The 26,384-nt window shown below is 34.5% G+C and overlaps 1 protein-coding gene across 4 annotated transcripts in view; it reads right to left on the bottom strand.

Moving 5' to 3' along the window:
• The window catches only part of Epha7 (EPH receptor A7), a 163,273-nt gene that overhangs the window by 103,355 nt on the left and 33,534 nt on the right, over positions 1-26,384 (bottom strand). For all 4 annotated transcript variants that reach the window (XM_005377772.2, XM_005377771.2, XM_005377770.2 and 1 more), the window contains exons 4-5: positions 6,472-6,627; positions 5,182-5,517 (exon numbers count right to left, since the gene is read on the bottom strand). In XM_005377772.2, coding sequence (XP_005377829.1) covers positions 5,182-5,517; positions 6,472-6,627 — 492 coding nt within the window. The remainder of the gene's footprint in view (positions 1-5,181; positions 5,518-6,471; positions 6,628-26,384) is intronic.

Genomic DNA, 26,384 nt, shown 5'->3' on the forward strand with positions numbered 1-26,384 from the left:
TCTCTCTCTCTCTCTTTCCAAAAGAACACCTTATTTCTTAGGGAAATCTGCAGACAGTGTCTAGACAACACAGAAATATAGAACTGATTTCACCTAGGGATAACCCGAGCATTCATTACATGCAAAGAGCTCCCCAGGGATGTGGTTAGTGATTACACAGTAGAACACTTCCCCTCAGTTCAGTCTTGTTTCCTCCCCTTTCATTCAATGATATTGATCCTAAGAACGTTTTCTAATAAAATTACTATAAACTGAACTCTATGCATTGGCCCAATTTCAAAAACTATGTATGTCCTTTTTTCAAAAAATTTTCATCCCAATAGCTTCCATATGTTTTCTAGAGCATTAAAGAAGCAATCAATGCCATTAAAAATTATAAAATATGTACATATATCAGTTGTTAATACTTCACACTGAATAGTATATTCCATAGTAATACAGCTGATATTATATTATTAATTTGTCCATTTATTACGGATATAAGTCCAAGTCTTATGTATTATGTCCCTCAGTTCCCCAGGGACTTACATAAATTCTAAGAAGCTTAATAACTCAGTTCTGACACTCTTCTTAAAATTAACAGAGATATAGTATCAGTAAATAAGCTCAGATTTTATAATTTTAGAGTCAAACAGTATGATACTATTTTAAGAGAAAATTCAGGTTCAAAGAGTTGAAGTAACCTATCTAAATTGATGCAATTATCATCTATTATGAAATCGCATGTTTTTTCCAACAATGTCTCCATGATTTTACTCTTGCTTAATCGTATATTTTTTCTTGTGTATGACCAATTTCCCCATTGGTCTTAACTCCATAACACTGTGGGACAGTTTGTGTGCAGAATAAAATGTGTTAGTCACTGGTGGCGTCCATAAACACGACAAGGTGCTGGACTGAAGGATAATTTCTAAATTCCCTAAATCCCTTTGGGAACAGGACTTATTTTTATAATTTCATATTATCTTTACTAACAAAGTTAAGAACTGTTTAACTGCTTAATTCATCTCAGAGTGAATAAAACTGTCACAGAAAGAGACAGTAATTTTCAGGTGAGCTCCTGTAACTTTCATACATTTACAGAGCATTTTTGTAGTACAGCACACAGACTGTAAAAGGCATATAGTGGCAATTATAATATAACTGGGTAGACATGGTGCTTCTCTTAAAATACTACAATGTGACTTACTTGTTTTCCATCTGGCAAAACCATACCCATTCTGAAACTCTAGATTTACTGGCACTTTTTTTCCATAAACACTCCCCTTTTTCCACAGAAAGAATGAATCATTCTTTCTTGAGCATTCCTATATTTTGCTCTTAATGTTTTACAGCAGGTATTATATTACAATCATGTGTACCATCATTGTATGTGTACGTATATGTTGCTACAGAATGGAGTCAGAAAAAGAAGTCATTCTCTAACTTTCTATCCTTGGCATCTCTCAGTGTTTCACACTTAGTAGGGGTGAGAGTTAGCCCAGTGCAGTGGCACACAGCTGTCATCCTAGCTACTTGGGAGGCTGAGGCAGGAAGACCAATTGTTATCAGGAGTTAGAGACCAGCCAAGACAAAACAGCAAGACTCAGTCCATAGAAACAAAACAAAACAAGCAAAAATCACAGCATTTAATAGTACTTAAAAATAACTCCTAAGACTATATTACTCAAGAATCTTTTAATGTAAGAATGAGGATCCTGCTGTCATAAGTGAAATACATATGATCTCCCCATTACTTATATTCTTTTTAAAAAAAAATTCTCCAATATACATAAGCTTAATGTCTTTGACTTCAATAGACCAATATATCCCTTAAAACCAGCACAAAATAGAATGCACATTTCAGCCAATTTATATATGTTCTATGCTCCAGGTAAGTAAATATGAAAAATAAATGACTTCACATATTATTTTTCTTTAAATAAATCTCATCTTAAACCTAAAATTACCAGTTTAAATAAGAAATCTTATGATTATAAGAAGTCTTATGATAATCAGTGGCTAGATAATAGTCCTACTTTCTATTGACCGAACAAAATTAATTTCTCTCTTCCCAAACAATATAACATATGTTGCTAATTTTGTACTCATTATTTTCTGCCATTTTGCAAAAGAGAAAAATATTGGTGGTTTTTTTCTGGATATGTTCTCAGAAACTTACATAAAATGATGACTAATAAATTTACATTTTGCTACTCACTAAAATAGCACTTGTATAACAATACGTAGTTTTTAAAGTCTTGGCTAATGTTACCTGCTTTAACAGAATAATATAGGAAGATAGTACTTTATCCATCTTCTATTCAGGTAAAACTTTAGTGACCCACCTTGAAAGCTTACCCACATAGTGGCATATCAGGAGCTGGTATTTTAAAGTCAGTGTCCCTGCTCCTGTCCTGAGCAAGGGACAAGAGGTACTTGATGGATTTATACAACTATTTATACAAGCACTGACATAAGGTCTTACATTTCAGACTCAAAACTTAACAGAAAGGAAACTATGCAGTATACATACTACCTTTCCAGCACTGGCCAATAATTTTTGATTCTTAGTCTCTGTTCTTTCCTGGACACATCCAGATTCTCTTAATAAACCTTCCCATAACAGGGGACTGCTGATGATCAAATATCCAGATTTAAATTCACTATTGGAGTGAGTGTAGCATAAGCTAGGGTGGAAGCAACATTGTTTACTCAAAGAAGAATGAGAATTTCAAGGATTATTGTAGGCTTTATTGGCTAGTCATGAATGTGGAAAAGATTCAAATCATCTATTATTTTGGAAAGAATAAAAATTTTGGCAATTGGAAGCAGGTAACATATACAAAAGGAATAGAAAAATTGAGGAATAAACACTATCTATCCCAAATTTTCTCTGTGTATACTATTTTATACTATTGTACGCATTTCTTCTTGAAAGTAGAAAAAGATAACTGTGTGAAGCTGTGAGTTTTAGCATTTGATATACAACTGAGACAGTAATCATGAATTAATATTTTAATATAAAAGTACATAAACCTTTATATTTATTCTTTTAATAAATTTACTGTATTTATTATTTTTATTTATTCTTTTGTTGATTCATTACTTATAAACTGCAAGATTCACTCCTGTTAAGCATACAAGTTAATATGTTTAGCACACTTTACAGAGCTGCATAATTATCATAATCTAGTTTTTCATATTTCAATTACTTCCCCAAAAACAAACAAGCAAAAAGAATTTTAAAAAGGTCCCACAAAGGAACCAAACCTAGTTTGTAATAAAACAATATCCAAAGATGGTTCGTCTAACTACTGCACTGAGAAATATTTGACACAATAATTTCTGGAAATACAATGACTGAGTGAATACATGCAGCACCCCCTTGAAAAATTAAATTACACTTAAGATGGAAAACAAATTCAAAATTGGTGAAGCTGGCAAGCTATTTCAGGTAGCAGATCAGTATCCTAGGGTTATAGTAAAAAAGTAAGTAAGATATCACTCATTATATTATTAGTAACAAATAAAAGTTATTCTATTTCATTAAAATTCTTAAAAGATCCTAATAATGGTTCCAGAAGATAGCTCTGATGTCAAAGTCATAACTATGAAATGCTTCAAACCTACTCTGTAAGTATTTAATGATGAATTTCAATATAAACCAATGTTACAAAAATACCTTGCAACAAAATACTTTAAAAGGGTACTAACATTGTATTGTAAATCTTGATGACAAAATGAAGTAGTCAAAACATCAGTTAAATCAGCTACTTCTTTTGTCCAGTTATTAAAGATTTAAGCTTCCATGTTTTGTCTATGATATCTGCTCTTACACAGATCTGATTTAAGACAGGTTTTTAAATAAATGGCAGAATAAATCTTTAGAAGTACTAATCTGTTTAGAATGGGAAGTATGCACAGTTTTCGCTATACAGATATAATTTAAATAGGAGAAATTTTGTTAAAATAATAAAAAAATGAGCATAAGAACAAGAATAGCCTCTGTCCATGAATTTGGGATCATATTAGTTGATTTTAGACAGTCAGCCAGAACTCCTGAGGAGCTCGTAATACACCTATCACAATGTAGACACAAGTTCATAGTCTAGTGTAGGTCCAATTTTATTAATGACGATGAAACACTTAGCTACCTCTACTCATAGGGTCATTCTTCAGCTATAATAACTTTCCAGAAGATTCAATTCCTAACATTTCCTTCAGTCGTAAGATTTTTCTGAAGGTTTAGAAAGTTTTCAGTTTCTGAAATTTTCTTCCCAATAGATACGTTCGATAACAGACTTGTCATAACAAAGCATGGCCATGAAGCGAATCTCAAAAGTCAGTAAGAAAATGAAAAAAAACTACGTTTAGGCTAAGCTACACATTCACAAGTATTATTATTATTTCTTTTCAAAGCTGCCAAGTACTTATTCAAATATTATGGACATTCATATAATCAAAAATCTACTGATGAATTTAAAATTCCTTCATGCAACTTTAAATGCAGAGCTGTCATATGTTACAAAGACTATGTTCTATGTTGTGAAAAATTAGTTAATATTATGTGAGGTAGCACAGCCAACTCTCATTTTTCAGAACAGTTATGTAGATCCTGATCATGAGCATACACCACACAGACAAAATAAGCATCTGAGAAATATCCTTCATTCATTTTGACTGACATTTTTACTTTCCTCATCTAGATCTTTCAAAAGAGCTATTTAACTTCCATTGACCATAACAAGTTTATGATTTATCCTCATTCACTTCTACCAGGTTCTGGAGATTTTAGAGAACTTTGTAATGGTTTAAAAGACAACAGCGGCAGGGTGTGGTGCTGCATGCTTAGAATCCCAGCACTGAGAGGCTGAGGCAGGGGGATCACCATGAGTTTGAGGCCAGCCTGGGCTACATAAGGCCAGCCTGCACGACATAGTGAGACCCTTTCTCAAAGATTAGACTAGACTAGACTAGACGGAATGGAATGGAATGGAATGGAATGGAATGGAATAGAATAGAATAGAATAGAATAGAATAGAATAGAACAGAACAGAATAGAAAAAATAAGAAAAAGTTAAATGTGTAATTAACAATCTAGGGAAACAAGAGTTATAATGTTAATTAAGTATTCAAACAAGAAACTTCCCTCACCAAGTCACACATTATTCTTTCAGTAAAGACAAACAAAAAGCATACCTGCTTGACCAGTGGTGATACTGACAGCTGCAAAGAGCCTCTGGGATCGGCTTAAGTCAGAAACTCCATTGACAGCTTCAACTTCAAAGGTGTAATTAGCGTGGGCTAGCAGGTCCATGACAGTGACGTAATTATCCTCTAATCCACTCTGCTGGGGCATGTATCCAATGTTACTCCCACAGGGAACACATTCGCCCTGTTCCCAACTGCACCGCTTACACAGTATTCTGTAGGTGACGTCGTTCCTTCCCCCGTTGTCTGCGGGAGGACTCCATTCCAAACTTACTGTGGTTTGGTTGATGTTGAAAATGAGATTCTGAGGTGCAGACGGAGGCCCTTTGGAAATTAAAAAAAAAATCAAGAAACAAACAAAAATTGAAAAAGTGCATATACACCAAATGAACAACAGGATCTAAGGGGGATAGCAAGCAAGTGGCCCAATTACCAAAGAGAAAACTATCTAAAATGCTTTCTTTCACGTAAATATTTCATTACCTTTACCAGAAAAGCTGTATAAAAGCCTCCTTGAATTTACTTGGCAAGAGCCCTTATTTATTTTCCATTTAATATGTCAAAATGAAAACAGAATAACAACTGTCTTTGTATTTTTGCCACAGTCTTTAGCTATTTTTCTTCCAAGCAATTAAAAAAGAACAGTTAAAGCACCAAAAACACAGTGGTACAGTTGTTTAAAAATAGTTTTCTTTTTAACCGTATAACAGAGAATACATTTATTCATTCTTAATATACTCAAGAATGATTTATACTAATGTGTGGGACTGGCTTTGAATCTGAGCCTCTCAAATACTCATTAATTGAAGCACCAAAAAGTGAGATTTGCTCCGTTTAGCAATGGAATTTTAATTCAGAAAACACTGATTTTAAGCCCATTTCACATATATGCAAGACTAACATAACTTTTAATTTTAGGATTCCTGCTAAGCATATACCAAAAATATTAAGATACATCCACCCTGATGACATGAAAGTTACACTGCAAATGATGTATGATACACCTATGGTGTTTTACTCCCTATCTTTATTTATGGAAAATTTTAAGAGTAGCTGAAGATAACTAAGAATATACTCGTGGAGTCAATATGTATCTCTCTCTCTCTCTCTCTCTTTTTTTTTTTTTTTTGGTACCGGGAATTAAACTCAGGACCTTGCGCTTGCCAGGCAGGCGCTTTTGCCGCTGAGCTATATCCCCAGCCCGTCAATAATATCTTAGTGATACTGCGATGGACAAATGAATGGAAGGGCTCTGCAAATCTCACATTATGAACTTACTTGTGCACGCAACATATGGAGGGTCAGATGGAGCCCTGTAATACCCATCCGCACACTCACACCTGGAGGAGCCTTCTCTATCCGAAAAACTGTGGGTCGGACAACGAGAACACTGAAGATCCTGTGAGGAAGATTTGTAGAATCCACGCCCGCAGGCTGGGTATGCAAAAGAAAGTGAAAATAGAAACGTGAGACTAAGTGAAAAGCCCCCTTTAAAAATTAGGAATGTTCAGCAAAACACAAGATATTTACAAAACAAGCTCTATGATATTTATTTTAGTGTGTAGCAGTAGCTTCGTGTTATATGTTTTCAGATACAACAATATGAGCAAAATGATACAGCAGACCTGCAGCTTCATTTGGCCTCAGTCAGAAGTTTAAAGCCCAAGCTAAACTCTAGTGTCATCTATGTAGATAAAAATCTTCGAAAATTTACTTTGGCTATTTAACTCCATCCTAACTTTGTTTCCAAAAATAAGTAACTTGTATGCTCTGCCACATCAACACAATCAACGTTATGTTTTCTCAATCTATTGTAGCAGCAAATTAAGTCTGCAGATCTTTGGTCGATGTTGAAAAATAGTAACATAACTTGAATGACCAGGTTACTACAATAATGATGTGAAAACCTTGACCTGAATATGATGAAAATACCTTTCCCCAAATTATCAGGAACTTCAAGATATGCTTTTACCAACATACCTACATTATGATGCAGGCTATGTTCCATTATGAGAATTCCTTTTTTTTACTAAAAATGAAGCCCTATGAATAGGAAATTTCTGTGCTGGCAGAAACAAAGAGAAAGGCAGCAGTTGTACACAGGCTGTAACCCTGTTTCTCTGCGCTGACGCTAACCCAGTAGCAGCTCTCAGAAATGCACAGGGATGTACAGATGTCTCTCTTATCTTCCAGCGAGTTGCTCTTATTCATGTAGATTCTGTTACTAAATTAGGTAACCATTCACCATTTAACATCCCTGGATATTTTACATATTTATATGTATCTCTAATTAAAATATAGGTAGGTTACATTTTCATCATGTCAACAATCTGTATGAAATGAAGATCTATTTATTACATGAATATCTTCTTAACTTTTGGTGACTCACTCATTCAGTAACATTTCCTAAATCGAATCTAAAAAAGAATAGTCGCTGAATATTTAACATACATTTTAAATTTTAATATATTGTTTGAAATTTTAATGTTCTCTGTTGTACCATCATTCAGAAACTCAGTTACATTTTCTCTGTTGAGGAGTGGGAGGTGGGAACAATGCTATCATGAGATGACAGTTTCCAGAAAAATATTGAACCCTATTCTTTATTTTTGTTCATTCTGAATGCTTAATATGATCATGTGAGCTGCAAGAAAGTAACATGCATTTACATGAAAAGATAGTTGTTTCACAGACTTAGAAATTTAGCTTAAAGATATGCTGTACTGTGATAGAGAGCTAGAGCTGTAATCGTTTCCCTGTGAACGCACGAACCATTACTTCCTGCAGAGGCAAGTCTGTTAAGTTGCCTTTCACTGGTGTCTCAGTTCGTATGAGCGGAAAGCACATATAAACGCATCAGGCAGAGAAATGGGATGCTTCTTCACATGCTCTCAGCAGCAGTTAGTACAAATCGAAGGCCCAGAGAAACTAATGAATTTAGTTACAAAATAATATCCCAACAATGTAACACACAGAGATATGATCTGAAGGCTAACTGGGAGAATAAGGGATTTAGCTTTAGGTTTCCCAGGATGAAAAAAAAAAAAAAACACTTTATTCACTGTATCTTGCTCTATGTATTATCTATATTGGAAGATTAAACATAACATCCATAAAACAGAGAAGGCAATGCCTTATATACAGTTTGAAGCATTAAGGTTTTGGGCAATGTTTAAAAAATACATGAGAGAGAGAGAGACAGAGACAGACAGACAGACAGAGAAAGAGAGAGAGAGAGAAAGCATTTCCCTATAAAGATTTTTTCATAGCAATTCCTGAGAAAGAGGGAGAGAGGGAAAGAAAGAGGGAAGGCAAGACAGTGAAGAGATGGAGACTGATAAGAGTGTTGTATGATACTGTGTGGGTATTTACTTACTTTTCACAGAAAATGTTCAGGGACTAAGAAGAAAGAGAAACGCCATAGCAACATGATTTGACCTTTATTGGGTAAGGTTTCCTGATTAAAAGGCAGCAAGCTAATGCCTTACAGTGAAATCCCTTCAGCACTCTTTCTTCCACTTCAAATAAAAACTTCTAAATAAAGGTGAATTCCCATTTCCCCCTACACATTAGCAGGTGCACTTCTTAGTCGACTGACACGATTTCTAGAGTACACACATAATACTGCATGTAAAGAAATCTAAAGCTCTTACTGCTCAACTTTCAAATTACAATGAATTCTGCTTCCCATTTACTGGATGAGCAGATCTGAGGCAAAAGTAACCTAAGTTTTTCATATAACTCCACTCATCTAGGTTGAAACTGGACTTTGAACACGGGGCCACTGACACTCAGCCATATGCTATTCACTGCAGAATGAACGTAAGTTTGGCTCTCGTTTAAGGGGTCTCAAGTAATTCCCAATGGCTCTTTTTTATCATTTCTCATGCACTTCTATTGACTTAAAGCTATTATTTTAATTTGGAAAACCATGAAATAATATTCTAGCACACCTGAACGAGATACGTAAAATAGATATTCTCAATTCCACTATGAATTTTGGCATTGGATGTGCCCACAAAATTATGCACTACATGTACAACTATCATTAAACAGATAGAAGCAATACCAGAAGAGTCTTGATTTTTTTTTCTTTGGAGTAATACTCTGTCGCAGTTAACATTGAAAATTATAAGTTGTAACAAGTCGGTTTTCATTTAACCTCTGAGGAAACTATTAATTTAGAGTTATTAAAAGTACAAAACCTTCCAAGCTGGGATGTTAGGACGACAGCCAAGAACATGTGAAGAAAAAAACTCTATCTCTTAGGAACAATAGTGAGCAATGTGGGGTAAAAAGCTTGAGAAGGAAGTAATAAATAGTTTTTAATCAGAAATTGTGGTGAAAATACCTGCATGTGCAAGCTAGAACTGTTACTCAACAAGAGCAACCAGGGTGAGATTTCATGTCTGGGAGTCATACACATAAGGGAGAATTAGATTAAATCTCCAGTAATTGCTAAAAAGGCTTCATGGAAATCTAAACAATTCTTCCTGTCTATAAATGCAGCTGTGTTGCCAGAATTATTATGAAAAGGTCTTCACGGGTAAATGCTTTCCAAATCGTCAAAGATAAATTTCTTCTACACATATCTATGAAGTGTACAAGAAAATCTTTCTAGGAATTGGGCATCAGCAGCTTTACAAACCTCTGTTTCTCTTTTTTTGGTTTGTTTTTCTTTGTTTACTTTTCTTCCAGTACCAGGAATCGAACTCACGACCTTGCACTTGCCAGGCAGGCACTTTGCCGCTGAGCTAAATCCCTAGCCCCCGAACCTCTGTTTCTCAATAGCACTTGAACTCAAAGCAAACTTTAATCAATGTAGAGTGTACACAATGGTAAAGTTAATTACAATAAAACCATTTTTAACATCATGTGTTTTCATTTTTTTCTTTTCATCTAAATATTGTTTTTAAAGTAATATTATACTGTATTGATAAAGGCTGGGCATATGTACAAATTTTGCATCAAATATTTTATTACTTTTATAAAATAAACTTGTACCTATTTTTTAATAATGGTATTTTTTTCAGTTACCACAAAGTCCTGAGATTGATTATTTTCACTGTTATTCCAGCCCTTAGGGCTTTAAAGAATGTAATAAATTCATTATCCTAGAGTCATGAACTATCCTTTGTTTTTTAAAGTAGAAAAGAACAAAAAGGAGAATCTAAATTTAAAAAAAATGGAACTTTTGTATACTAGACAGTAACAATATATATGGTAATATATCTATAAATTATATTATGCCATAATATCTGATATAGTCACTATAATGAAATAAGTAATTTATTATATTAACTCACCCGGGCTGACCTAGAACTCACAGTGATCCTCCTGCCTCAGCCTCCCAAGTGCTGGGATTACAGGTATGCACCACCATGCCCGGCTGATAAATTAATTAATTAATAATAATAATACAGCACTAAACTTCTGAATCCAAAGGTATTTAAATAGATAAGGAAGTTGACACTAAATCTTTGTACGTGTATTCTCAAACTCTCCTAAAGATTTCACAGTTGTCTTCAATAGATACCAAGCAATAAAGCACCGAGATACTTGTCCTCTGAATTTGAATCCGCTCAGTTGAACAACCATGCTGTTGTAACTCTGTACACTCCATGAAAATTCCTAAAGGCTACCAAATCTACACAACAAGCTCCATGGCGCACTGTTCCTCCTCCCTCTGACCAGGGGTGCAGGCACCCAGACTCCCCTGGTGCTTCTAGTTTACGATGTACAGGGGCAAGCTTTGGAGAAGTCTCATCTGATTAGGAGAAATCTCATCTGATTCTAATTTCTGAGGAGCGTCTCCTCCCTCTCTGCTATCCTAGCAAATCCACATAACTCTAAAGGTTTTCCACAGACAAAGAAGGTTTCTTGGTCCTCCATGAGTTAAGTTTTGCAAATCTTAAACTCCAACTTTTACACCTGACCTATCTTGGGCATGAAGGCATTGTTAATCCATAGCTGAGTATTAGGAAAGCTTTGAAAGACCCCTTAGACATTATGGCCTTGACCCAATCATAATCACTGAATTTTGAATATTTCTATGTTTTAAAAGTTTTCCAGGTGTTCACAACAAACATGACAGATGTACTAAGTGGTTTTGTTTGTTTGGTTGGTTTTGCTTTGCTTTGAGATAGGGCTATACTGTGTTGCACCAGGCTGCTTTTCAACTCCTGACCTCACCTGATCCTACTGCCTCAGCCTCCTCAGCTTCCCAAATACTGGGAATGCAGGCACATTATGCCATCTTGTTTGGCCAGGCCTTTCCTTACAATTGCCCCTGTCTTTGAATAATGAATGATAATAAAATGACCCCACTATTACCTTGTGATATTATTAAACAATTTAGCAAATTATCATTTAAGAGAAGTCATAAGGTAAACACTAAATTAATAAGGCCATTAAATCAGAGACTCTAAATTTAGTTTCTCTACAAAAGATATAAAAACGGTCAATAAATACGTAAAAAAATACATGCTGAACAACATTAGCCGTTAGGGAAATGCGAAGCAAAACTGCGGTGAGACACCATTCACATTCCAGAAGAGTAGCTATAATGGAAAACAAAATAATAAATGTCCAAGAGAAGAAAATGGAACCAGAAACCCTAACACCACTGGTGAGGGTGTAAACCCCAACGACCCTGGTGGGAACATCCTAACACCACTGGTGAGGGTGTAAACCCCAACGGCCCCAGTAGGAACATCTCCTCACACCACTAGCAGGTCCTCAAATGGCTAAACATTGCCACCATGAGACCCAACAATTTCATTCATAGGTGTAAACCCAAGAGAAATAAAATATATAGTACACAAAATTTGGTACATGAATATTCATAGTAGAATTAATCTTAAGTCCCCAAAAGTAAAAACAACCCAAACATCCATCACCTAATGAATAAATAAATGTCATGGAATATTATTTACCAATCAAAAAGATACATCTATACATATATGATTTCACAGATGAATCCTGCCAATATACTGTATGAAAGATTCAATCACAAAAGACAATATATTGTATAATTCAATGTGCATAAAGTAGTCCAAATAGGTTAACCTATATAGACAGAATACAGATGAGTATTTGTTGGGTGATAGAGAATAAAGAGAAATAGCAAGTATCTGAGTGGGTGCAGGATGTATTTTGGGGGTGATGTCAGCTTTCTACAATTGATTCATAGTGATGGTTGCACAATTCTGTAATTAAATTAAAAACCATTTAATTTTATACTTCAGCGGCTCTATTGTATGGTATGTGAATTATACTTTAACACAACTCTTATAAGAAAATCTTTAATAATGTCTCCTCAAATCTGAACGTTTATAAACATTAAGAAAAATAGCAAACTATATCAGTTTAAATTTAGTTTTTGAACACATTTACTCCATATTCATTTACTTGTAGAAAGGTAAGTTTAGGTATGAGAAATTACAAATTATTTTAAAAAGTGAAAATATTTAGCACTACCTTGTTTTTACCCACTGGTTATTTTGAGGTATATTTTCAGTGTTTCATAAATAATAGTTTATGTTTTAAGTAACAGGTAGTAATTTTATAATGGAAATAATACAGTCTTACACCTTTATTTAGGAAAGATTTCTGCTGCATTACATAAAAACTGCTGTGCGTGCGCATCTCTTAAACACTCCTAGTTTTTCCTGCAGGTCATTCTGCTGACCAGGGCTGGGTTTCTTCCTCTACCCCACCTCAGCCCGGCCCTCACCATGAGCTCCTTGAACAGAACCAGACTCAGCTTCCTCAGGTCTCACGTCGTTTCCAGACCTGTGATTTCAAGCACAAGTGAACATTTTCTGAAGGAATTATGTATGTCTGTGTGTAAAACATGAGGCTTTGCAGATGTTTCCGGCCACAGTTATACAGCTGCAAAGAGTTTATTAATTATGAACTATAAGTGGATTGTTCTGTAATTGAAACTTTCTGGGCTTTACTATTACTGTAGAATCTACATACATACGTAGTTGAGGAGTCTAATGAATGCTGTTATTTTATTTATTGCAGATGGATACTTTACTGAATTTAGGCACAGCCAGTCTATTTCCACAGGAGCTTTCAAATATTCGTGTCATGTTAATATCTATGTTTTTCTAAGCAGAGGAGAAAGCACAGCTCGTAGAAGCGGCATTCCCACTGCTCAGACGGCTGACCTCATCCAGGATGGACTGATCCAGAATCTGTATTTTAATCCTATTGACAGTGCCTCGGTGGGAGTAATTACGAAAGTCCACCTAAAATACAGACCTCCCGTGCTATGAGATTTCACATTGAGGAAGAACAGTGCGCAGGCGGGATGAAAACACCCTAACGCAATGAGTATATTCTAGACGGTGGGGCCCTCTCCCTATTAACCTACAACTAACTTGCGAAAGTATACGAAAGAATATGGGGGAAAGAAGTGTGTGAAAAGAGATACACATTTGTATAAAAACCAGTGATTTTGAAAACTGAAGGGAAAATTCATTTCAGAGCATTATAAATATGTGCCTGTGTTATTTCTTTGTGGCACTGAATTCAATACTTAATATTTTAGAGACATTACATGACAAAATTGAAATGTTTTCCAAAGTATTATTTGTAAGATTTATAATGCAAAATAAAATAAAAGGCACTGTGTAAACATATTTTTAATTAAATTATCAGTTTCAATACACTAAGTGTTTTCCTACGGCCTATAGAGTTATACATTGTTCATTTTAACAGAATATCAAGGTGATTTTTAAAAAAGAGGAAACAAAGTTGTTAGGATTCTCTGAGTCTGTTTTCTTATGTCATTTTATAAATAGGAGGCTGTGATAAAGAGGTACGGTGGCACAGCTAAAGAGAAGTGGATTTAACCTTAGAAGACTTGTGTTGAAATTTACTCCTCCACTTAAGAGCATATAATTGAGAGAAAGTTACTGCCCACTGGGTTTCAATTTCCTTGTATTCTTGTTATTAACTCTACAGTATTATCCACAAAGTGATTCTTTTATATTTCTATCCAGAAAATTTTGTTTTAACAATACCACAGTAATCACTCAGCCACTGAACTCAACAATGTTTTTGTTTTGTTTTGTTTTGTTTTGTTTTCCGGTACCGGGGATTGAACTCACGACCTTGCGCTTGCTGGGCAGGCGCTGTGCCGCTGAGCTAAATCCCCAGCCCCTTCAACAATGATTTTAATTGAAATACCATTTTAAAAAGTATGCTATTGCACCCTTCCTCCTCCTCCTCCTCCTACTACTACACACACACACACACACACACACACACACACTACACAAATTTGAATGGCCACTTGGTCTTTCAGTGGTCCCTCAGCAATAACGCAGAAGACAGGTTCCAAATGGGCTGTCCTATATCTGCGCAGTAGCCCCGGATGTGACCGTCACCGCCCGAATATCAGGCGCCCTTATGATCAGGGATCTGTACCTCAGCACTCAGTACCACTCTTGTCAAACTTTGCAGGATTCACAATGATGTACACATCCATTCTGGTTCATGTAGATCCCAAAAGTGAGATTTTGTTTTTTTAGCTTTATTTTTCATTAGTACATATTTGAAGGAGATATTGATCAAACTCATCATAGGGAGTTTGTACCTGTACATAATACATCTTAATTCTTCTTTTTGTCCTCCCATTCCTCTGCCCTCCCTTCAGCCCTTCTTCTCCTCTCAGAAATGGGATTTTAAACTTGTACCAAAATTTTGTAATAAATTACTAAATAAATTACTAAATTTAGTAATAAATTACTAAATAAATTACTAAATTATGTTAGTAATAAATTACTAAAAATCATCCCCTGTAAAAGGACAGATTTGAAATGTATAGCAAACCCTTCTGATTTTCCCCTGTACTGCTCTCATAGGTCCACTTTGGGAGTACACCCCAGGTGTGCCTGTTTTTTAAAAGGAACAAACTAGGAAATCTCAGGATTTAGTAACTGTACTGGAAAAGAATTTAAAGAGTATCCTTATCTACAATCAAAGTCTATAGCAAAACTATATCATTATGTGTTCTATGGAATAAACACACTTAAATTAGGTGAAGTTAGTGTAAAAGACATTCTATTGCTTATCTGTAGTAATTAAACAATTGGGATTATTTTTGAAACAGCGCTACTTTATTTTAAAAGATTTCCTTGAAGGCCACAAATCTGAACAAGCCTGGCATGGTGGCATGCGCCTGTAATCCCAGCACTCAGGAAGCTGAGGCAGGAGAATTGTTGTGAGTTCGAGACCAGCCTGGGCTACAAAGTGAGCTCAAGGCCAACCCTAACTGAATAGTTAGACCCTGTCTCAAAAAGACAAAAAAAAAAAAAGAGAAAGAAATCTCAACCAGATTTCTCAGACTACATTTGTTTCAGGAAGACTTCAAACAAGGGGCAATATTTAGCATTTATGCTACTGTCAGGTCGATTTTCAAATATTTTTTTATATTCACTACAAGGCCATATGTTTTGCAAATTTAGTTCTATTATTCATTCTCCTTAACTTACCAAGAAATGTCAGACCACGGGACTCTAGACACAAAGAAAAAAGTCTACATCTTTTGAGTGAGAAGTTCTCTTTTTAAAGGTCACTACTTTTTTAAAACAAAAAATCATTTAAAAAATATTTCTCAACACATAACACTCGTAATGACTGACATTGTTAATTCCATCATATAAGATCTTACTTCAATTATCCTAAACAGCCAGTACTGCTTTTCCTTTATATAAATTCTGTTTGGTTTCTCTTCCAGCATTTACTACCTGTATGACCTTTGCAAATTTGCTTAAGTTCTCTGAATCCAGTTTTCCTATGCTTAAACTGGAAAAAACATTAAGACAATCTCCTGAGTACTGTGCATGAACATATATAGTTCATATATAAATGTAGCACAGTGCCTGGCATAGACTATATACTGCTAAGTAATTATTATGACCATTTTATGATGTGAATCTCTATACAGATTTATGATCCCACTCTAGTTTCTACCCTTGAAAATTTTTTAAGTATGTTCCCACTACTGGATATGTGTGTAGCAAGAAATTCATGCTATACAGCCAAATGATTTACTCCCTGACCAAGTAATTATAGCTTCTGACCTCTGTAACTCTCACTGTGCCAGGCAATGAACCAAAAAAGTGCACCAGCTTTTAAAAAAACTAGTGAGATGATCTCTAATATTGCTGCATCATTTTGATCAGTAGCTCTACATAGTGTACATCAGTTCATTATGTGTAAAAGGTCATTAAAATTTCTGATATTCTTAGGAAATTACTTCAGTAAATTACAAATATTGAGCTTCAATTTGTATCTTTTACAGCTGTCTACTTATTTCCTACTTCTGGAGGGAATACAGTAAAGACACTCAAGTCACCTTTCCTGCCAGAGCTATAGCATTTTATCAGTGTGAAGTTAGAAAACTGCTCAGCCCAGGTAGACACACAGGAAGTGGGTAAAACAGGTTAGTGAACAATCATAGTTACACTGGAATGCTATTTGTAGCAGTTATTAACTTTTTTCAATGAGGCTATTTTTAGATCTGGCTATAATGGAATACTTCATAAGGGCAAGTTATTTCCAGTTGTTAAGAATTTTAACTGGATAAGAAATATACATAAATGTGTCACGTTTCATTACATTACATGACATTTAACAAAATAAATACTTTAGCTCAACACCAAGAAGTAAAATTAGAATATTTTGTGAGTGAGTCACTGATTGGTTTTTCTCATACATTATACTAAGTCTTAAATATTTGTAGAAAAATAATGCAAAGCCCAAAGCCCAAAACAAATAACATCTTAGTTCCTTATAATAAAGAGAATTTTTTCAATGCAAAGCAAACCAACAAGGACTTTTCATCATCAGTTTTCTGTAATAATTTCAAAAATGATTACAATGATTAAAAAAAAACCAGTTTTAAAAGAATCTTTCCAGCTATTTTGTGAAAGCTACATTTGTCTTGTCAGTTATAAAATGTGAGTCAACAGCAAGTCTTACGGAGCAAATAACCTGAAAGCAGTTTAAGGCAGTTTGCACATGTGCGGAGATAAATAATAATTTCTGTTATGTCACTAGAAAATTTTCTGGAGATCATAAAGAAATCAGTTTACCCTCCAGCATGACATTTTAAAAGATGCATCAGGACGATGAAGAGATTCATTCAATCCTTAACTTTTAGGAATGAAAGAAAATAACAAGCAAAATAAATCTTTTCTGGAAAAGAAAATGTTGAACATAATCCTTTTTTCCTCAAAAAAGAAGCTAATTAAGGGGGTGGGTCACACACAGAGTTGTAAGATAAACAAAATAGTAAACCATTATTTTACCTTTTATTCTTTGAAAAAGAAAACTACTTAGCAGTGAGTTGTTATCTCCCCAGCAGGCAAACCATCTAATACAACTCTCCCTGTCCTATTAACTGCAAGCAGAATATTTCACAAAAATTAATGTAGGTAAAAGCAGAATATAATTTAATTATGCTTTTAATAAATTCATTTTTAAAATAGCTATGCTAAAAATGGAAAAAGTCACCTCATTCATTTTTATTGTTTTAATAAATAACTGATTTCATCTGAAATATACTATAGTTAAAGATTTAGCTCCCTTAGTTCTGACTCTCTAAAGCTCCTTAGGAGAATAGTCTTAGTCTGCATACAATACCAACATTATGACATTAATACTTCCACAATTATCTCTTTATGTGTGTTGCTTTTAGCTCACCATAAACCCTGCAAGAATAGGAATTACAATATATGTATCCAAGGATTCCAAATGCCTAGCACAATATCTATGCCTATGGAATGAAAGAATGAAGAATATTCATTACACAGCTTTATGCATATTTGAACGCCACGCCACTCAACAAAGGTCAGTTCATAATATTTAGATCCACGAGGCTGATGTGGCACATTCTTAGTAGTGGACAGTCCAGTCCTGGCTACACCAGGAAAGGGGGGACATGCTGCAAGATTTCGCTCTTAAGCAGTTTCTTGCTATGTTGTCCAGGAAGGAAACTGCAAAACCATGTTTAGATGAATGCCTTAGGATGATTTCTAACTTGATGCTATGAGAATTCTTAAAATAATTACATAAATAAATGCACAAATGACATGGAAAATATTTCATAAAAGTATAGTAGAACATATCCCTTGAACATGAAAGGAAGTCTAGGACAGGGAGACAATTAAGCTGTGAATTATAAATTATAACAAAAAATCAGATTCAGTTTGTTTCAAAGCCAAAGAGATAAATAATACTAGCTTTTCCCTGTTTTAGATGAGACCATGCTTCAATAAATATATGACCTATTCAAAGTCAAACAAGAATAAAAATGAATATTCTACCTTTAGAGTACCTAAATTTGCCATAAAATGATTACATAATACTTTCATTTTTTTCAGTAATTTGGAACTAGACAAGTCATTATTAGAATAAATAAAACTAATATTTTTATTGGAAAGTGAAGAAACATTATTAATGCCTCTTGTTATGAAAAATCATTCCAATTTATTTGTCATGGGCTTTTTAAAATTTTAGAGTTATTCAAAACAAAAAGCTAATTTGAATACAATGGGCTTTATAGCTTGTATTTTCTTTTATTCTGAGCAGAAATGCACAGATATCAACACACTCTCCTGTACATTTGCATTTTTTCATTTAATTTTACAGAACTAAGATAAATTAGCTGCTTGATCTCTCACCTATGAGGTGGACATGACAAAATAAAGGTTAAAGCTTTCTTACAGATGTACACACATTATTTCACCATTTTAAAGTGAAAACTTGGATAAAGAAGGAAAATAGGATAAAGCGATATGGTCCTTTCTCATTAAGAGTAGACTCAGGTTGAGGATAGCGATATGTAATGTGACAACCACTGTTGATTCATATTATTTTGTCTTGAGACTCTGTATCATTTTGAATGTTCTTGCTTTGATTTGTTTATGTTTGTGATACTGGTGTGCTGCTACTGTTCTATTTCTTTGTTTCTCATTTACTACTCTCTTTAAAATTAAAAAAAAGTAGATTCAGAAAAAATGGCAACCAGTACAAAGTACAGGACTCAACAGATAAATGAACATATATTTCAAAATGAAATACTATTTTCTCACAGGAAAGGATAATAATGAATATGTGCCCATTTCCAAATGAAAAAAATGTGCTGAAAGTTCCTACAAAGAGAAAGATAACTAAAATGTAGCAACTGCATTTATAACACTATTAATGGGGCTATAAAATAATATGGATAGAGAGCTAGGAGTGCATGAAATCCTGATTATTTAGCTCCAAATCATTCTAAAAGCTGACTAAAGATCTGTAAATGTCAACTTGTACTAACTACAACACAGAATATAAGGGAAAATACAGTTCAAAAATTTCACCCAAATGAAGAGGTTAAGAAACCACAGAGGACAGATTGTAAAGACATACTGTCACAGATGGATACCAGGTGGAATGGGTCCGCAATATTTTTAGAATAGATTTTTTTTGTCGACATTTAACTTGAATTACCCTTCTGGGTAAATGTTCAGCAAAAGATAGATAACAAAACAAGTATTAGAGAATTTGTTTAAGTGAACAGAATGTGTAGAGATCAGGTGATTGATTCAGTCTTATAAAATCTATGGATAATCAAGTATTCCATAAGAATTTGTAAAGACATTTTGTGAGTGTAAGCATACCAATGGGAAAACAAGATAGCAAATACTTGAAATTTTGCATTTCACTTTAATGTCACCACAATGAACAGAATATATATGGCAAGACAAGATAAAGGGTAATCCTTGCTCAACACCAATTAAAAAAAAGAGTCCCAACCCTGTGAGAATGTAAGTATGTCTTTTGCCAGGTTTCAACATGATTATTTGGTAGTTTGAATTAGTAGTCCTTTAAGTAAAAGGCTAGAAGGTTAATCTTTTTAAGTTATGGATGGTAAAAGAATATGTCTAGACATGGTGTCAATAAAGGTTGCAAGTGCTTTGATTTTTCCCAGACTGAAATCTTTCTCTTTTCATACAAATAGTGTTGAGTACTATAAAATATTTCACACAATTAGAATTCAGAGGAAATAATTTTTATTAAGATTAGATGATGGTTCTTTTTATCTTCATTATATTTGCTTTATAAGGTTTTCATTTAACATATCTTAGATTGTCATTTAGTTTGTCTAAACTTTCAAACAGATAGCTTTTGTTCAGTCGTAAAATGTATTGAGCGCTTAACTATAAAGAACTACACCTGTAGTTCTAATAGCCTATTAAACAGGGGTATTTAATATGGTCAGTTAAACATCCTACTTTATACATGGATAATACAACAGCTGAATAATTTCACACATTGTCCTTGTTGTAATATCTATATCAAAAATTCTTTATTAGATTACTTCCTTCACTTTGCTTTGAAATAAAGTTATATTACAAAGGAAATAGAGAACGCTCAAACCTTACTGCTGTCTTCTTAATTACAATACACAAATATACAATTTAGGGAACATATTTCTTAAAATATCAGAACAACTACCTCAATTATATCAGATTTTTGCATAAATATTTTTGTGAAACAAAATTAAACAATAAAAGATATATGTGTACATTGACCTGTCAATATATATATGAAACAATATATTAATATATTAAATTTGTACTTTGCTCCTTGGATATCAGAAAGAAAAAAATATTAAAATTAACAACAAAAATCTAGAAAAATAAATCTCAATAATTTTCTTTAAATCCTGATTTTACCTTCAAGCCAGTTGCTTAAAAAGTTGGTCAAATGAAAAACAGACCTATGCCAAGTATGAAAGAGAAGACTTGACTTCTTAGAAATAGTGAGTCCCAACAGATAAATTTGTTCTATTAATACTTTGGTAGGGCCAGGTAATCCCAGCACTGGGTGGGTGGGCACGGGGACCAAAGCAGAATGTCACCTCCAGTTTAAGGCCAGCCAGAGCTACAGGTTGAGACCTTGTCTCAAAAAAAAAAAAAAAATTGGTAGGACAGGAAAACTTACATGTATGAAAGTATATTTAATTCATATTTAAGATTGTATTTTTAAGAAATGATATAAAATAAATTTTCCATCATGCATTAACTGGAACTATTCTCTGGATCTTATATTTCACTAATTTACCAGCTGTTTATCTCATAGGACTATCACCTAGTATTATGTGAGATAATTTAATTAGAGTGTTTAGATGACAGTAAAATAATTAATGGTATTTTTAGGTATTAGGAGTTACCAGTAACTCCAAAGTTATTTTTGAAGAATGAGAAAAATTGATTCTACATTTGTTACCTTCCTTTGTGTGTGTGTGTGTGTGTGTGTGTGTGCACGCGCGCGCGTGCATGTGTGCTCACACACGTGCTCTCTTGGGAAGAATCACAAACAATATAAATACCGCATACACTAATGAATGAACGTATTGCTTCATGTTTTGCAAAAACCAAAAATTATTTCAAAGCTCATCTTCATACCACTAATATATGAAAAATGAACCATTTCATAGTATACTTCAGTGCTTTAGAAGTACTGTTAATTTAGCAGAAAAATATCATAGGAATAAAGAAAAATATTTGAAAAGTCTAAAGAATTAACAGGAAAGCAGAATTTTAAATTCCTCGCCAAAAACGACCACCAAAGTAATATTCATACAAAATGTGCAGTATTTAACAAGAGTTTTATGCTTTAAAAATTCATTCTAAAATCTGGAGACAGTTACATAGAGGAGGCTATGTGGTACTGAACTTTTTAAAGCCATTACAAGTGTATTCATTGAAAGTACAAATAGCATCACCTTAGGGAAGCCGTATGTGACCTGTGGTTTAGGAAACTAAGCCCTTCTTCTATCTTCTATTCCTCCAGTTTAGCACTAGAGATAAGAAGGTACATATGAACGTACCTATCTACCTATCAAACTATCCATCATGGTTAGTACATTAGAACTTCTATAACTGTAAAAGTGTCAAATATATCTTATATTTTATAAGAATTTAGTCTTTTAAATTCTCACATGTGTCATGTCTTACCAGCAAATTTTTAATGTTGCTTACCATGTTGGTATTTTATGTATATGTACATAGATTATAATTTTATTTACAAAAGTAAAAGAAACCGCTCACTGTGAAAATATATTGAATAAAAAAAAATTTAAATAACAGGAGACAGTCTGATAGGAGCAGGTTATAGATCCAAACACCCATCCCTAGAACATTAAGAGAAAACTGCTGAGTTTTCCTCATCTGGAATAGAGGTATAGTACAGACCCTCCCTAATAGGATCATATGAGCATTGAATTAAAGAACTCATATTTTAGGCACACATTAAGTACTTTATATATGTCAGTTAATATTATCATTGTCATTGTTATTATAACACAGAAAAAAACACCATACTTTGGCAGGGCATCGTGGTGCACACCTGTAATCTCAACACTCGGGAGGCTGAGGCAGGAGGATCAAAGTGAGTTCAAGGCCAGCCTGCGCTACACAGTGAGTTCAAGTGCAATCCTTTCTCAAAAAGACAAAAACAAACAAACAAACAAACAAAAAAACCTAAGCCAGGCATGTGGCACATGCTTGTAATTCTAGCACTCAGGCAGCTGAGGCAGAAGGATTGTGACAAGTTTGAGGCCAGCCTGGACTACAGAGCAATTTTGAAACCAGCCTGGATTATGTAGTGACAGCCTGTCTCAAAAAAAGAAAGAAAAAAGAACATCATATTTTTAAAATTAATATTGCTTTTTGCAAAACTACTAATATATCTGGAGTGTTCTCCAATACTTTTTAGAAACATTTATTTTCCTCATTATATAAATTGTTTGCTAATTGTCTAAAAGTGTCCACTTACAACCTCCTTTCAAAGCTGAAAAGAACATCAATTAAAATTCATTTGAAAATTAACCTCTTTCCCCTTCTATTGTTTGGTGTATTCCCATTTACTTTGTTTAATATGTCATATTGATAACTGTACTCTTTACAATGAAAGGAAATATGTCAAACACATCTTTCAATATGGGTAACTTGCCTAGTAATGCCAATTAAAGCAACAAAACACAGACTTATAAAAACACAGAAATTTTTAAAACTCAAGAAAAGCTTCAGTGCCCTCTACTCAGCAATTACAGATTTTAAAAATTCAATGAAAGAAAAAGAGCAATAAAAACCAGATTTCTATAATGATACAACTTACATTTCAAATTACCTCATGCATTTTTTTTCCTACCCTTAACAGTACTGCACATAAACATTGATATCATTCTGTTTCTATCCATACGTATAGAATCTAACAGCTTATTTCTAGGGATAACTAAGAAAAATGAAAACCCCTATTTTTTCCTTCATAAACATAAAAAGAAAAAAAAAAAAAGAAACCCACAAGACATTTAGATTTCCTTCCATTGTTATTTCTCTTACCTAGATGGTTTACAGAAATTTCATCATGAAAAACTGTATTATTACACAGAATAAGGAAGACAGAAAGAGCTGGGGTGAGCCACCTCACCGATAATAAGTTTGAGCAGGGCCTGGTGGTGCCAGCCTGTAATCCCAGCACTTGGGAGGCTGAGGCAGGAGGATCGTTGCGAGTTCGAGACTGGCCTGGGCTATAAAGTGGGCTCAAGACCAGCCTGAACTGCATAGTGAGACCCTGTCTCAAAAAAAGACAAAATACTACTACTACTACTAATAATAATAATAATAATAAGTTTGAAAATAAGTAAGGATGAGAAAAAAGAGGATTCACTCAAGGAAATGTACCACGCCATCACCTTCAATAATCGGGGGACAAATTCTCCTTTTGGCTTCATTGCCATATGCTAACTCAATATGGAATTGGGCAGCAAAAGACATAACAGGAATCATTTGGGAACACAACTGATCATCACAGCCCGTAAAAAGAGAAGGCGGAAGATGCTTCTCCTGCCCACAGGAATATATGCAACTGATTTTCTCTTGTAAAATCTTGTCCTTCCATTATAAAAATAGACATGCAACGTATTTCCATGTCATTGGATTGGAACAAAAACAAAATGGACAAAATGCACAGAAGTCCCACATTTGTGGAAATATAAACCCTATTCACATTTTCAACCTGAGGCCCAAGTCAAAGACTGAGACAGATGCACTGGCTGTCTCCTTCCATCTTTGAAGCAGACTCTGAGAACACTACCTACCATTCCCTTCTTAGGCACTGCTCGTCACCTACTTCATTGGTCAGCTGTCTTTGCTTCCTGAAACCAGTAGCCCACAGTCCTTACTACTTCCACATTCCTGGCAATGCTGGAAATAATCATCTTGATGCTTTGCATTTTGCTAATAATTACCATGAGGAAATACAAAATGTAGAGATAATCGACACAAGTATTAGAAGACTCTAATATAACAATGTCTTCCTCTCTATGAAACTGGAGACAATGTTTAATTCTCCATTGCAACAGGCCTTAAATGGGGGTGATTGTGCACCCCAACAGGAAACAGTAAGCAATGGCCACAGACATTTTAATGATCAGAACCGAGGCAAATACTATGACTGACATCTAGTAGGCAAATATCCTACATATCTTCCAGTGCAAAGAATTTCCTGAACAAATTTGATGCTGCTGCTCCTGAGATATCCTGCTTTACTACCAATGGGGAGTAAGATAGATCCTTGTAATTATTCTGACACTAACTAAGCAAAATAAACAAGGGTTATGGATGGAATTTTAAAATATTTAACACAAAGAATATATATCTATATCTATACCTATATCTGTATCTGTATCTATAGCTATATTTTTTTAGAAAAGTTAGTTCTTTTCTTCAAAAAGTGTTTCTTCAGAGTTTCCTCAATGACACTAGATGTTGTACTTGGAAATTAACTTTATTTGAAAAAAATTCTGTAAAAAAATAGCTGAAAATCTAAAAATGTACTATGTAGATTTAAGCTGATAGACTATTTTTATTACCACCATCCCTTCTATCACTATATCCTGTTTCAAATTTCAACAGAAAAAAGAAGCCCAAAAGTTTTCATCCCTTCAGCAGCAGAAATCTTCTGTGCTATTTTACTTTTTCCACCTCACATATCAAGTTCATCAATTTGCAGCCATGATTGCTTCGGGACTCACATTACAGCCAGTCTGACGCTAGCCTTTACAGCCCACCTGGATTACTGTTCTCCAGCCCTTTTATGTTTTGGTCATTCATTAGTTCATTTAACAAATACTTTAACATTTCTTATCCACACATTTTACTACGGACCAGTGGGAACTAAGACACAGTCCCTGCTCTTGATAGAGCCCTCAATCTGCCAAATGCCAATAATTAAACAAGCAATTCCAATAAAGCATTAGGTGCTAGGAAATAGGATCACTGTAAGAACATTGATACGTGGTATCTCCTCTGGAGTAACTGAAACTACACAGTATGTCAAAGTCATTCAAAACAACAGGAAGACTCCAGAAATTAACAGGGAAATACACAGAGCAGAGAGGGAAAATGCCATAGTACACCTCAGGCAGTGATCGTGGCGCAGGAGAGGTGGTTCCAAGGTGGCTGAAGTGGAGAATGCAAGGAGAAGAGAAACAAGAGACCAGGCTGGCAAAAGAAGCAGGGAGAGCAGTTTAAGAAATGTGTGTTTATTTTATTCTGAGCAGAATAGAAAGCCATGGAAAGCTTTTAAAAGATAGTGTTCAGATAAGAAATGCATTTGGAAAGATTCCTATCCCTACCATGGATTAGCAGGAGGCAGAAAATGCAAACAGAAAGAAAGCTATTGCGGTAATACAGGATGATATGCAAGGAGATGACTGCAGGGAGACGGCCCACATCAGTTAGTTTAGAGCTGGACATTTAGCAGTTCTGTCAGAGGCAGAATCATGACAGTTGGATGACATACTGCTCTTGAACTTTCCAGATATTCAGCACGCACCAGCAAATTCAATTTAAAAATATTGGGACTTAAAACACAGTTTGATTTACAGCAGTAAATCGGGTCCTTGCAACATCATCTGAGACAAATAAAACAAGCACGTTCACCCCACTAGACACAATGAAAGCAGAGGCTCAGAGAGATTAAGCAACATGCAAAGTGCCACTAGGTAGTAAACACAGGCTTAGAAGCCAGCCACCCATTTCTGAATCCCAGTGTTGTTGCTACTTGAATGAATTGTTTCAAATTTTAAAAGACTTTATCTTATATTCTGCTTCTAG

Source organism: Chinchilla lanigera, unplaced genomic scaffold (genome assembly GCF_000276665.1).
Source record: "Chinchilla lanigera isolate Chin_1 unplaced genomic scaffold, ChiLan1.0 scaffold00010, whole genome shotgun sequence".
NCBI lineage: Eukaryota > Metazoa > Chordata > Mammalia > Rodentia > Chinchillidae > Chinchilla > Chinchilla lanigera.